Consider the following 14,622-nt stretch of genomic DNA (forward strand, 5'->3'; position numbering starts at 1 on the left):
ATTAAATAATAAATTAAATTTATCCGTTAAAAATCCGTTTTAATCACCAAGTAGTCTACACTTAAAAAACAAGATACACCAGTCTGTTATCTACCGTGTTAGCATTCAGAATAACCTGCAAAAACAAAACCTGCACTTCAATTTTGTTTACAATCTACGCATTGCAGATATTTGCCCTGAATTCGAGTTCGAAGAAAGAAGTGCATGTATCCACAAAAAATGTTGTTTTGATTAAAAATGTGCACAATTTTGTACTGCAAATGAACATAAATGTAGGCTATAAGGCCTAGGCTACTCGCTAAAACTGCCTATTTGGGGAGAGCTGGCTATATATGATAGTATTGCTATTGAGTAGCCTATTTTGTGGATTAATTGCATTGATACTCAAGGAAAATCAGGGGAAGATTCCGCCACTGCTTAGTGATTAAAACTGATTTTTCTAAATCACATTTATCATTTAATCTCCCTAACACAATGCGAAAAAGCTGTGTGTCCCTTTCTAATTGCTTAGTCAGATCGTTTGCATGCTTGTTAATCACTGAAAATTAATTAAAACAGTTTGAGATCAATGATTAGTTTAAAGGAAAGTTTTGCGCCCCACCAATTTTCAGCTCATCAGTCACCGCTGAATAAAACGTTATGTATGTGGGAAATATTAAATCCTAGCTTAGCTGCTGACCAGCAACCTGCTGATTTTGCTCAAGCAATCAAAGTTGCTGTTAATAATAGCCGGCGTTTGTGGGGGAGGACAAAAGAAGAGGATGACCGATTATTTTCTTGGGTAAAAAAATTCTCAGCATTAATGACACTCAATAAACTTGTAAAAGCTTGCATCAATAGTATGCATTCTTTTTAAAACATCATTTTCCTTAATTACAATTATGTGCACAATACATTAAAGATTCATTGGTTTGTACCTTTTTTCACTCACCTCCCACCGGATCTCAGGGTCCACCCACCTCCCAAATCCCAATTTAACCCCTGCCTGGAGATGATAAGACAGAGCAGGAACTGGGGGGTTACCACCTGAGGTGTGAATCTGTGTGTCTGCGTGTATGTATGTGTCTATGTGTGTGTCAGAGGGGGTGAACATGCCCCTGCCCCTGCCCCCTCCTCTTTTAAACAACATAAAATATGTGGCTTTTCTTGAGCTGTTAAGTTTTTGGGCAAGGTGGAAAGAAGACGTTTGTAACAGTTGGAAGCGGGCATCTGAGTCCTGCATCTAGGTCTGCTGTTTTACATACATCTCTGTGTAGGGGACATGTCGCTACTTCTCATAGTGGGGCACCAAATTGTAGAAGATATACATCAATATCCTCACAGGTGGCGCCAGCATATTATAATTATTCTCATTAATTAAATATACAAACTATAAATTGGCAACTTTAATAATTCATTAAAGCCGCAAGCGGCGTTGGGAGGGGTCCAAGCATTGGCACCATTGCGCCCCCTATGGAGCGATTTTAAAATGGCTTTGTCCTCATGATCATATGCCTTCACCCAACATATCTACTGAATATCATGATGATCGTATGATATATTGATGACTTATGGCCAATTTTGTGCTAAGAGACGCTGTCGGATGACTTAGTTACGTCGCCATGGATATGTCCTGGCCGCTTCCCGTCAAGGCCTTTACTATGTCGTAACACTTAGATGGCATGTCGTAACACTTAGATGGTCCAGCGTGTATGCACAGCTGCAGTGTTTCTGCGCCGCAACTAAAAAAGGCGTCACACTAGTGTTGTCACGATACCAAAATTTTGACTTTGATACTGATACCAGGTTTAGTATTACGATACTCAATACTGAAATGATACTTGAAACTTAAACGATGCTAATTCGATACTCGGTACCTAACGATACTGGAATTACCTTAATATATCAGAAACGTAATGTCCACAAGGGTTGACCTCATTTTCGAATTCATGGTTTATTAACAACCTGGTTCATTAACAACCTTTAAGCTGAAGCCTCTTCAACATATTATGCATAGGCCTATAGTGTTACAACACTGAACAATAGAAAAATATGTTAAATATATTTCAAACATTAAACAGTTGTAAAGTAAATAATCTTTAAAACAGGTCTTTCACCTTTAAATAGATTTAAAACAGCATATTTTTATAACAATACAGCATCTATCTATAATAAAATATTTCCAAATTGGAACACCTATTGCTACTGAAGTGAACTGAGTCAAAGCTTGCGCTGTATCAAGGAGCTGAGTGCACAAGCGCAAGTCACTTCACTTGGCAACCTTAGTTGCTACTGCCTTCTAGCGAAGATTCTGACAAATTACACTTTTCATCCTCTCAATCAGTAATGCGGGGGACAATTTTCCCTGGCTTTTACTTTTGACTCAAAACTACCGAACGTCGGAATATTCTAATACCGAACCGTTTTTTTTTTTTTTTTTTTTAAGTACCGAGAAAGTGCTGAAGTTTTGGTATACCGTGCAACACTACGTCAGACACATATTCCAATCCATTGCTCAGCTTAGCAGAGATTGCACATTTCAGAGCGCCACAGAGACAGATAGAATAATAACACATGAATGCACATTTCAAATAATAAATATGACATTGAGAATAAACGGGAAAAAAGACGTAATATCAACTTGCGATCTGCGTGCTGCGCGCAAAGTAGCCTACCGTTTTATTTATTTAGACATTGGCAGATAAGAAAAATTTTGGTTACGCTGACCTATAAAACGCTATTCCAAAAGAAAAATCAGACATGTTATACATCGTTAGAAAGCTTATACTCTCACCTACTGAATAAATGAATTGTCAATCAAGCCAAATTGTACTAAAAAGGGCGACAACGGCGTAAGCAACAGGTGTGGTATTACGCACAGCTATTATTGAAGATAGCCGACCCAGGCGTGACAGATGCGCATATATTTCGCAAACGGATTGTCCAAGACAATATATGGCCACTCATTCGCAAAAGGGACATCTATACGCGTAAAACCAATGGTAAGATTGTATATTTATTCAATGTTTAGTCCCAGATATTGACTGTAGAATGACATGGTATAATTTTTTTTTAAAAGTTAGTCTCGCTTATTTCGTTATTCAGTGAGCAACTGCTGTATAGGCATATCTTAGGGCTATTGTCGGGTTTATCTTGTAGCTATGACAGAATATGATTTTTTAGTGGTGAAAAAATATTTTTATGAATGCTAAGATAGACAATATTGTCCATTATGTCATGGGTGGGCGGTGTAGTTGTAGATGAAACTGCAGGGAGGGGGTGCATGTTAAATGAACAACCAGAGTGACAATGGTGGCACTGCGAAACTCCGTATTCGGCATAGTTGTCGTGTATTGTCTACTAATGAAACTAAAACAACGCGTTTCTGTTTTTCACTCATACTTTGGTTGCAGTAACACCGAATGTCTGAGTTTAGTAATCTCGGCACACCGGCCACTAGGGGCTTTGCGCTAAGAGGTTAAAATACTTGGTAGATTTGTTAAAAATTAACAGTCAGCGGTGATTATTTGTTTAAAAGTGACTTGCGAACGATCGGTCAGCTAGCGTCACCCAGCAAGTGAACACCACAAACGGCGATGGAGTAGCAGTTACTGGCTCATTAACTGACTGTGGCGAAAACCTATGGTGATAAATTGCTCTGTTAACAGCAGGTGTACCAGACAGTTATATGAAGATTAGCCTAGTCAAAAATCACCAGTACACATCTCTGATTGATTGACCATCAGTGTAGTCAATGTTCTTCCCCTGTGGTTCATATTGCTAATGCGTGAGTTAACCACGGATAGCCTACCTAGCTCACTGGCAAGCTATGCTAGCTAAGCATATTCGTTTTTGCAATCGTTCGTTCAGGTTGATGGGCTTTTCCTCACCGGACTGTCAATCACATTGTAAAAATCACAGAACCACTTAACTTTTGGCTCCAAATCGACAACATGGCCCGCCATTGAGCTTTATAACGTGTTCTAGAGACCCACAGAGAGTCAATGGGTGACGTCACAGTAGCTTTGTCCATATTCTTTTACAGTCTCTGGTTGTGGAGCCTGATGGCGACTGGCACAAAGGACTGGCCAAGGCGCTTTGTGGTGTGTCAAGGAGGGATGAGTCTGTGGCTGAACATGCTCCTCATACTCGCTACCTCATCATAGAGGGGATGGGAGGGGTTCACCAGGATAGCGTCCAGCTTCCTCATCCTCCCCTCCGCAACCACCTCCAGATTGTCCAGTTTAATTCCAACTACGGAGCTAGCCTTCCTCACCAGCTTGTTCAGTTTGTTGGCATCCCTTGTGTTGATGTTACCCCCCCAGCATACTACGGCAAAGAAGAGGACATTGGCTACTACAGAATTTTAGAACATCTGCAGCAGCCTGTTGCACACGTTAAAGGACCTGAGCCTCCTCAGGAAGAACAGCTTGCTCTGTCCCTTCCTGTAGAGGGCCTCAGTGTTGTCAGTCCAGTCCAGTTTATTGTTCATGTGTACTCCCAGGAACTTGTAGGTGTCCACCACCTCCTCCCCTCAGATGGTGATGGGAGTTGGGGGCCTCTTCTTGCTCCGCCGGTAGTCCACTACTAGCTCCTTGGTCTTTCCAATGTTGAGCTGGAGGTGATTGTTGTCACACCACCCTACGAAGCTCTCCACCAGGGCTCTCTACTCCTCCTCATTGTCATCCGTGATGCAGCCGACATTGGAGGAGTCATCGGAGAACTTCTGTAGGTGGCACGTACCTGTATTGAAGTGGAAGTCGGAGGTGTAGAGGGTGAACAGGAAGGGTGACAGCACGGTTCCTTGGGGAGCACCGGTGTTGCTCACCAGTACATCTGACAGGCTGCCCTGCAGTCTGACGTACTGTGGTCTGCTGGTGAGGTAGTCCATAATCCAGGCCACCAGGCCATGGTCCACCTGCATCACTGAGAGCTTCTCAACTAGCTGAAGTGGCTGGATGGTGTTGAAGGCACTGGAGAAGTCGAAGAACATGACTCAGACTTACACATTAGCGCTGTGGTTGCAGTAAAAGACACCTGCACCCGGCAAAATGTTATCGATGACTTTAGTTATTTTTTGGAAAATGTTATTATAATTGAGGACTTCTGAGCATAGTTAAACCATATGTTTGCTGATAGACCTAGCTGACATAGTTTTCTGGAGTAAGTCAGAAGGAGAATGAGTGCATGATTCTCTGGAGGAGGACAGTGCCCATTGAACACAGATAAGATTTCACCTCCATATTACTGCTCTAAATATTTTGGTTATATACGTAATTGTTTTAAATCAAGTGTCTATGTAGGTTAGTGGTATTTTATAACGATATTTCACACTGTAACATAAGCGTTCCTTGGTAGTTCAGTTGGTAGCTTAATAGTGTTTGTGCACCGGATATGACCTGAAGCTGGAACTTGTCAAAACGTGGTAAAGTAGAAACGTGTTGAATATTGTTTTAATGTCATCCCATCCCCATACAAGAAATCATTATGTACTGTAGAGTACAGAAAAACATACGAGAGTTATTGATTACACATTTACGTACTGTGCCACATTGTGTGACAATATGTTTGCATTATTTTTAAATCTGATATCAATGTTGCATCCTAAACCTTCATAAGGGGCACGTTTATATGCTTTATAATGGACAAAAAGCATTTAATTCATTTTGGAGAGATTTTGGATATGTTTCTGGACCTCTAGATATTTTAGACCACTGTACTGACAGAAAGCTTGTAAATCCAACTTGAGAATGATGCAGAAGTGATTTTCTTGTGTCAGAACTGTTCATTTGTAGTGAAATACATGATTATGTTGTGATTTACTGCAATGCATAATTTACACACTTTGATAGATTTAGAGACACTGGGTACACTGCTTACTTTTTGCTTCATAGATCTTAAGTAGTTCTACATATTCTTAGGTTTTACGCACTTGTGGTCAAGGGGTATTTGATCCAGGATATGTATAGTTTAACCTGTTGTATAAATAGGATCTCTCAGTATTTCTTTGCAAACTAAAAAACGAAATTCATTTTTGCTTTTTTGCCTAGACTATTGCATTTGTGGCACTTCTTCCAAAATTATGAATATAAACTAATCTATAGTTTTGTAAATTGTATTGTAAATGGTACATATGTCCTGCTTCATTTAAGCTATTTTTCAAGTGTCTGTGATGCTCACATCTGGAGTTATGAAGCTTTAAATTTGGTACCCCCTAAATGGGCATGGATTGAGCAGATTTAGCATGTGCGCAAAGGGGTTAACCAAAGGCTACATGTCATATTCACTCAGTCTGATGTCAGAATTAAACCAGTGAGTGAAACCAGTCCAGCCAAATAATTCTGACAGGAGAGAAAACCATTTAATTTATGAACACTGCCTACATTGCAGTCTCAATTGTTATTCAAAAACTGAGCACCACATCAGGAGCAAAATATAGGCTATAATATGAAACTAATCTTAATTAGTTGAATGTAGCATTCTTTCAAATTAATTAAATTTTAAGACATTGTCCATCATTTTATCTCTGTATTTTGATTGCAAGATTTGAGCAATCAGCACGATCAGCAACATGTCACTCACTCCTGCTCTTAACCCTACAGTCCTAGCATGCATCTTTAGTTTTATTGGTGCTTTTGATAAAATTATTTAGGTTGCCATTATGAATGTACTTCAGGCCTGCTGGTTAGCTTTGGCACTGTTTTTGTTCTGGTGCATGGATGAGCCCCATAGTCCAGGATCGAATCCTGTCTGAGCCAGTGGTGACTGTGGCCAGTAATCCCACAGGATGACGCATAATTTCTTGTGGCAAAGCATGAGTGGTGGTAGAATTGCCCAGGTTTAGAGAGGGATCACATTTTGCATTTGAAATTCTCTTTACGTACATAGAAATGCTTGTTTTCGAGTGCACCTGAAAATGCTTTCAGCTCAATGGAACTAATGCATTGACTTTTTTAGCCTATGTACAAACAAAATTATTTACTTATGGATCAGACGGGGATTTTGTTGACGTTATCTCTATTACTGTAGTATTATCAGTTGTTTGACTTGTTGAGTTATTGGATTCTAAAATATCATGATCGTCAACCTGGGGTGTCAATATCAGCCCTCCTTTGGGGGAAGGAAATGCCTTGTATTTCTTATGCTATCACTTGTGGTTTTACTGATCGAGACAGGGTTTTTTCAGTCAAAGTGTGAAGAGTTTAAGCTTTACAATGGTATATGGGTTATGACGCTGCACCTTGAATCAATGGTCGATAATAGCAATAATTTAAGATGATGTTATTGTTAGATGGTGGCGTCTAATTTCATGGCTACTGGACTTCATGGGTTTAAAGTACCCTCCACTTTACATTTTGCACAGTTTGGTAAAGTGGGCTTCAGATTATTGCCAAATGAGCTTTAATTTAGAACTGGGTGGTCCCTTTGCAGAAAGAAAAGACCCCAACTCCTCTGCCATCTCCTTACTGCAGCAGCAGCAAACACATATTAGAGGCTAGTAAGAAAGCCTGGTTGGTGTGCAACTTGAGGCTACTTATTTAATCACTGATATTCTGAATAATGTCTCAAAAAACAGAACAATTTCTGAGCAAATACCTCATGTTTAGAAGTAGGATATGGAGGCATTCGATGCTGGCATTTCAATATAGGAAACAGATACTGCCATTAAACATATTAATACTGGTAACAACTGCTTTTAAATCATTATAGTCAGGTCTTTAAGGATGGACCATTTGCCGATTTTGCTTATCTTGCACCAATAACATTACTACCAAAAAGATGAAGATTTAACTCAATGCATAGCTGTCATCTGCTATCACTCTTAAATTGTGATGTAAAAGATTTCAGCAAACTGACAAGTCATTATTAGTGATGTAATCCGGATTAAATGGGTTTTTATACGAAAGAGATTAAGCTCTGATTACATTCAATGCCTGGATGTGAAATGGGGCCTGGGGAAGTCATCTATACCATCTGTTGCCCTGGCATTAGATGCATAGAAGGTTTTTGACTGAGTGACCATATTTATTTAGAATCTTAGAATTGTTATCTTGGCTCAATATTCATCAGATGGGCCAAAATCTTGTATAAGGGTGCTTCTGCAATGGTAACCACAAATTGGTACATCACCGAATGATTTAGGCTGCACAGAAAGTTTGTTTTCGCTCTAGAGCCATTAGCTATAGCCATTAGAGAAGCCAGTAATATCAAGAGTATAAAATATCCTTATATGCTGATGATATTATGCTTTAAAAATCTGAACCAGAACTGTCTATAGAAAATGCGCACTAACTGGTCGAGAATTTTCTACCTCTTGTAGGTATAACATTTATTTGGAAAAGACAGAAGACGGAAGCACATTGGCTAGCAGGTGCCGAAACTCAATTTCACAGCCAAAGGTTTGGTGTCAAGATAGCTGAAAAGGTTATTAAATATTTTGGCATAGTCCCCCCCCCCCCCACCCCCAAATTTGAAATAATGCACACCAAATCTTCTGTCTATTATTAATAAAATGAAAAGTGAGTTTGAAAGGTGGAAAGGGTTGAAGTTGTCTATATAGGGCAAGATTGTTTCAGTTAAGATCATGGCACCATCAGACCTTTCTTCTATGTACATAACATGCTTTACATAAACTGGTTAATAATATTATCAAGAATTATAAAGTGAGCTCCATGATGTTTAGGACAAAAACATATTTTTTCTTGATTTGGCTCTGTATTCATCAATTTTAGGTTTGTAATGAAACAATTCACATATGGTTAAAGTGCATATTCTCAGCTTTTATTTTAGGATATTTTTTATACATTTTAGTTTTAACATTAAGAGGCTTACCAGGCTTTTTCTGAATTCCGAGCTCCCCAATGCTCTCTTTCTTATTATTGATGCTCCAAACAGTTGATTTTGGTTAGCCTAAGGTTTGGCCTAGGGCTATGACTGTTTTATTCTTATTTCTCAGCCTCATAATGGCTTCCTTGTCTTTCATTCACAACTCTGGTACTCATGTTGACAAATGCCAATAACAGACTCCAAAGGCAATCAAAAGGTCAGAATCAAAACTAGATACTGAATGTTCTCTTATACCTGCACTAAGTGCTTTATGTTCTACATGGTGAAACCAAAATGTCTAAAAATACCCTTAAATAAAATGAAATTAAAGTACAGAGCCAAGTCAAGAAGAAAAAAGTCTTTGTCCCAAACATTATAGAGCTCACTGTATTTGGAATGGTAAGAAGGCAAGGTTCCATTTACCAATATTACAAGCATCTAAAGAAAATGGAGGCTATAATATCCCTAACTTGGAATGGTATCACCATTCACCTTTAAAAAAACTATTTGGCTGTACTAAAACCCAAGGAAGTCTCTCCTAACAGGCTAGATATTGAAAGGCACTTTTACCACACTCTTACCACGTTTCCTCAGGGACATATGGTATGTAATCCCTGAAGGCATAAATTTAACATATCCAGGTTTAAACTTTATACAATTTATTTGGAAAAAACATTTGAAAAAATATGGGATTTTCTCTGGATGCCTATATGGGGAAACGTGTATTAAGTTTGCGCTCAATCAAAGGGCATGACTGGGACTGGCAGAAAATTCAGATTGTAACCACTGAGCAGCTTTACAATGCAGATGCCCTTATGGGCACTTAACCCTTTAAGTATCTACAGAATTATGTAGGTACTTAAAGTGTTCATTTTGTATGACAACAATTAAGTTTCAGGTCACAATAATGGCACTTTTGGACCAGATTTCCTTTGCTTTAGTACTATAGAACAGCCAAAACTGGTTCCAATGGACAAGCAACAGAGATGACACAGAGGCTATAAGCATAATTTTTGGCAAGGGGCTTGGTTAATTCAGTGTTTCTTGTAGTTTGTTAACCATTAATTTAAAGAATACTTGTGGAGTTAAACAGATACGGGGTCAAATTTTCAGAAGATCATTAATTGTACACTCATTAGTAGCTTTTATTTAATTTTAGAATTGAAAAAAACATTTTATTGAACCCACTTGTAATTCTGCAACCTTCCCTCAGTCTTTGAGCACTGGTTGGGATCATGATTTTATATGAACAAGATCATATATATTTGGGGGTCCACAGTATTGAGTGGACACACCCAATCCCCTCTTGCTCCCTGCAGTAGCGATGGGTCTGCATAGTACATAGGCAAACTCTGCCCCATGACACATATTTGGCTCTCCTTCACTTAAGCACTGGTTATGTGTCCATGAATAGATGTGCTTAACTGGCAGAGGTGGACTTATTTGACCTAAGTGTTTTTAAGTTGTCTACTCATAGTAGTTTTTGAAGGCTTGCTACTGGTGAAAGTCAACATACACACTTGAAAGCAATTTATTTATTTTTTCTGTTTCTGGTTATTTTATATTTGGTAAGTTAGCCTGTGTACCTTCACCACCACCAGCAGTTTAATCTCTAGAGAGGCAGATCTTTATCAGTAGTGCTGAATAAATACACCGGGGAAATAGAATTGAAGGTGTTGAAAGTTTGGTATAGAAAACACTAAACATTTTAATTGCACTAGTGCCATAATAACCACAATGCACAGAGCAGTGGTTCACTGGGAAACCTTTTAACAAACCTTTTTGGACATAGTTGCCAACAGAAAGACATATGCACAGAAATGATATAACTATATTGGTAGCCAGATTAATAACTATACTGAGGTTGCTGTGGAGGGTTGTCATTCCTGTTGTCTACCATAGTGTTTTAAGATTATTAATCCAATTCAACTTTGTTGTACTTGCAATACATTTTTTCTGTCATTAGAGGACAGCAGAAGGACAAGTGTGAGGAACCCAAAAATGAATGTGACCCAGTGAAGCTAGCAGTATGTAATCACCATGAAATAACCTGAAAAGCTATTGTCCAGGGAAAGTTTTTCCAGTTAGCCTATATTTCATTGTCCTCTGATATAGAAAAATATAATGCAATAATGACAGGGCTTAGTTTGCTCATATGACAAGATTATTGAGATAAGATGTAGAACTGTGAGATTTGTGGGCACTGTGGACACCTTTATTGAGGCAGCTGAAGACTCACCTATGCAGACTGGCTTTCAGTTACATTCTCTGTTTGGTCTTTCTTTTTGTGTTTCTGTTTTTATTTTATGCCTCTCTGAAGCACTTAGCAAATTTGTGCTTGAAAGGTGCTATACAGTAAATAAACTTTTACTTTCTTAATGTTGATTGTCTGAGCATATAAATAATAAATAAATAATAAATAGTATATTTCACAGAATGATGTAGTTATGCAAATGCCCAGTCAGCTGCGTCCAACATAAGTTAATATTTATTGGATACCTAAAATGCATGAAATACAAACTTAAGTTTGGACCACATTATGTTTACTGATATAGTGTGTACTTGTTATAACCAGGGCTTTATTTTCAATTAATTATTATTATGTATGCCTTCAGAAATACATGTTGCATGATAACAGTTTAAAAAATATTTTTTCAGAGATCAGTGCTGGACTTTTCTGTTAACTTAATGATTGTGCATGGCCAGGAACAAGTGGTTTCTGCAAGTGGTTTGCACATAATGTTTGGATTAATGCTGCTGATGGGGGAGGTCCCTGCGACTGTGTTGCCCTGATCTCTCACTTTGCTTGCCATTTCTGTCAAAGAATCTGCGGGAGGCACAGGTGTTCAGCCTCGTTGCAGAGCGCCGGAGGAAGTTTCAGGAGATCATCAACCGAAGTAGTGGGGAGGCCAGCCAGGCAACGCGGCCCAAGTCCTCTGCTTCCCGCTGGGCCCCTCCTGGGACACCACTTCAGCTGGTCACTGAGATTCTGGAAGTGCGGGAGAGCATGCTGTCCCTGCTCATTAAGCTGCATCACAAGCTCTCCAACAAGCAGAACTCTCTCTCGCCAGAATGGCTGGACAGCACCGACATCTCTCACTGTGTCCACGGGGATGGTGTCACTGCCATTGAGCGCATCCTCATCAAGGCCTCTGCCTGCAGCCGCCAGAGCAAGCGCAGCATTCAGGAGATCTGCATGAAGATTTCCCCACCTGTGCCACCAAAGAAGAGCAATCCCACAGATAAGAAGGCCTTGGACAAAGAGGAAAGGTTAGTGCTACGATTTAAGTTGGAAAACAGTGTCTCAGGTGAACACTTTCTGTGTTTGCAATATTCATATGAGGGTTACAGAAACCTAGCTATAATTATTGTAGTCACAAGGAATTTACTTTGTGAGTATTTGCAATCTAAACTGAATCTGCAGTATTCTTTAGATGTAAGAATGTTTTCCCTCCATGCAACTTTTGGTGATGCTTAAAAGAAAATGCTGTATAATATCTGTCCAAACCATAAGTGGCCATAACCTTGGCATTGCTATTGCCATGCTACTAATTGGCAGGGTAGCCAAAAAAATTAAATAAATAAAAATAAATATGGTACAATATGCCGATAAATACTGCAAAGCATTCAATTATTTTGACTTCATTGGTTCTGGAATAGGGATGTGGCGGTATGCAAATTTCACGGTATGATAATCGTACTGCTCAATATCATGATTTTCGGTATATCACGGTATCAGGTTTTAAGCTAAAAAAATAAATAAATCACAGTTTACAACTCGATCTGTTTATTTATGGCTCTGCGGATTGTTGTTATGATTAATTGCAAAGTTGCTGTGGAATATATATTGCGCCGAATAAATACTACTGCCTGATTGTATCCCCGCCGTCCAGTTTCCACTTAATGCTGCATGATTAATGAACAGAAAGTTACCAGGTTGGCTAAATTAGTGCCAACGTTTCTCTGCTGTTCCCGACTACGGTCTGAAACACTGCCAAAGAGGTGGTGGCATTAACCCCTAGGACTCAAAATGGTTCTTGGCCTTTTTTCACTATCTTAATTTTTTTCAGTTTTTTACATGGTAATTAAGAAGAAGCCCCAAGTAGGCTATTACATACCAGTTTTATCATAAGTCTCTTGACAACCCAAATCTACCAAAAATTCTACTTCTATGAGTTACATCATTTAAAAAAAATTAATTTACGTTTTATGAAAAAATGTTTTTTGTAATGTATTTCCAAAAGTACATTTCTCACCACAATGAAAACACCCTGCAATGTGAGTCCAGGGTGTATATAGTACCCACACCAAATATCATGTCAATTGAACTTGCCATTGCTTTACAATGTGGCATTATGTAAATGAAGAGCCTGGCACCTGAGCCTTGCACCAGAAAGGACACTAGACCTTAAAATGTTGATAGAAATATGTTTTTATTCCAAAAGCACAATTGAAATACTATATATATATATATATATATATATATATATATATAACTAATGCCCAAGAACTATATACCATAAATGAAACATTTTTATTTATGGTATAAACATTTTTTTTGTTTTGAACAATAGTAAACTACAAAGAAAACAAAAATATTACTTTATTATTACTATATTATTTTCACTGCTGTTGGAGTTACGGGGGAGGGAAGGATTCAGGGGGAGTTCATTGAAGAGCTGAGGGGATTGGAGGCGGGGCAGTGCATTGATGTGCTGATAGCATTTCCCTGAGAAAAAAAAGGCGTTGGACACATTCCAATCCATTGCTCAGCTTAGCAGAGAATGCACATTTCAGAGCGCCTCAGAGACAGATAGAATAATAATACATATTTCAAATAATAAATACGACATTGAAAGAAAATGAAATATCAACTCGCCATCCCTGCTACCCGCGGAGTACCGTATTATTTATTTAGACATTGGCAGACTACAGCATAAATTGCGTCTTTTGTTTATTTTTAGTATTAGTAATTGCAGTGAGAAACTGCAGTTGTAGACACAAAAAGTGTGTTACATTATGGTGGCAACAGAACGATGTGGATTATATATATATTCACCGTCATTGTTTTATTATACCAACGTGTTTTCGCGTGTTTGCAGAAAACGCAAATCCTATCAATAAAAATGGTTTAGCAATTTCTCAGCATAATGACGGATTCAAAGACTAAACAAACTCACCCGATATTGCTCCCCAAATGTGGGCGTGATTTGTTGACATAGTTAAAGCACCATATATTGCACCCGAATGGCTACAGATACATGCTACTCAAAGTTCAGACCCTCCCCTCATTGATAAAATAAAGGAAAATGAGTCAGCTTCGGAAATTACAGAGATCTTCGTTGACGACAAACAAAAATTTATTGTAGTGAGTTGTGACGCCAAAAGGGTCCATAAGGTTAAATGACACTAGCAGACTCCCCAGGTCCAGTATTATATTATTTAATATGGGTTATTTAGATGTTTTATTATTAGTTGAAAAAAAAATTCCCGGCATGAAAATAGCTTTTGTCACGTGATTTACTATTATGGTATTACGTTACGTTTGTGATAGTACTATTTCATATTTGAATTTTACGGTATACCGTCATACCGGTATACCGTCACATCCTTATTCTGGAATAGGAATGTTAACAGTTCATCGATTAACTGTTAATTGTTAAGAAGAACGTTGATCGATTAATATTATGGATTAAACTATTAAATTTCAATAAACCATTTCAAGGACTAACGTTGGAGATTACATTACATTAGAGAGACGTTTCTCTGTCGTTAGACACACATCCCTTCGACTGATGGAAAGCTGACGAGTTACAA

At 38.5% G+C, this 14,622-nt stretch overlaps 1 protein-coding gene across 5 annotated transcripts in view; it reads left to right on the forward strand.

Annotated features, from left to right (window-relative positions):
• ubr3 (ubiquitin protein ligase E3 component n-recognin 3) overlaps window positions 1-14,622 on the forward strand; it is a 412,017-nt gene that overhangs the window by 240,836 nt on the left and 156,559 nt on the right. For all 5 annotated transcript variants that reach the window (XM_064329864.1, XM_064329859.1, XM_064329863.1 and 2 more), the window contains one exon: window positions 11,630-12,075. In XM_064329864.1, the coding sequence (XP_064185934.1) occupies window positions 11,630-12,075 (446 nt within the window). The remainder of the gene's footprint in view (window positions 1-11,629; window positions 12,076-14,622) is intronic.

Source organism: Anguilla rostrata, chromosome 3, assembly GCF_018555375.3.
Source record: "Anguilla rostrata isolate EN2019 chromosome 3, ASM1855537v3, whole genome shotgun sequence".
Taxonomy (NCBI): domain Eukaryota; kingdom Metazoa; phylum Chordata; class Actinopteri; order Anguilliformes; family Anguillidae; genus Anguilla; species Anguilla rostrata.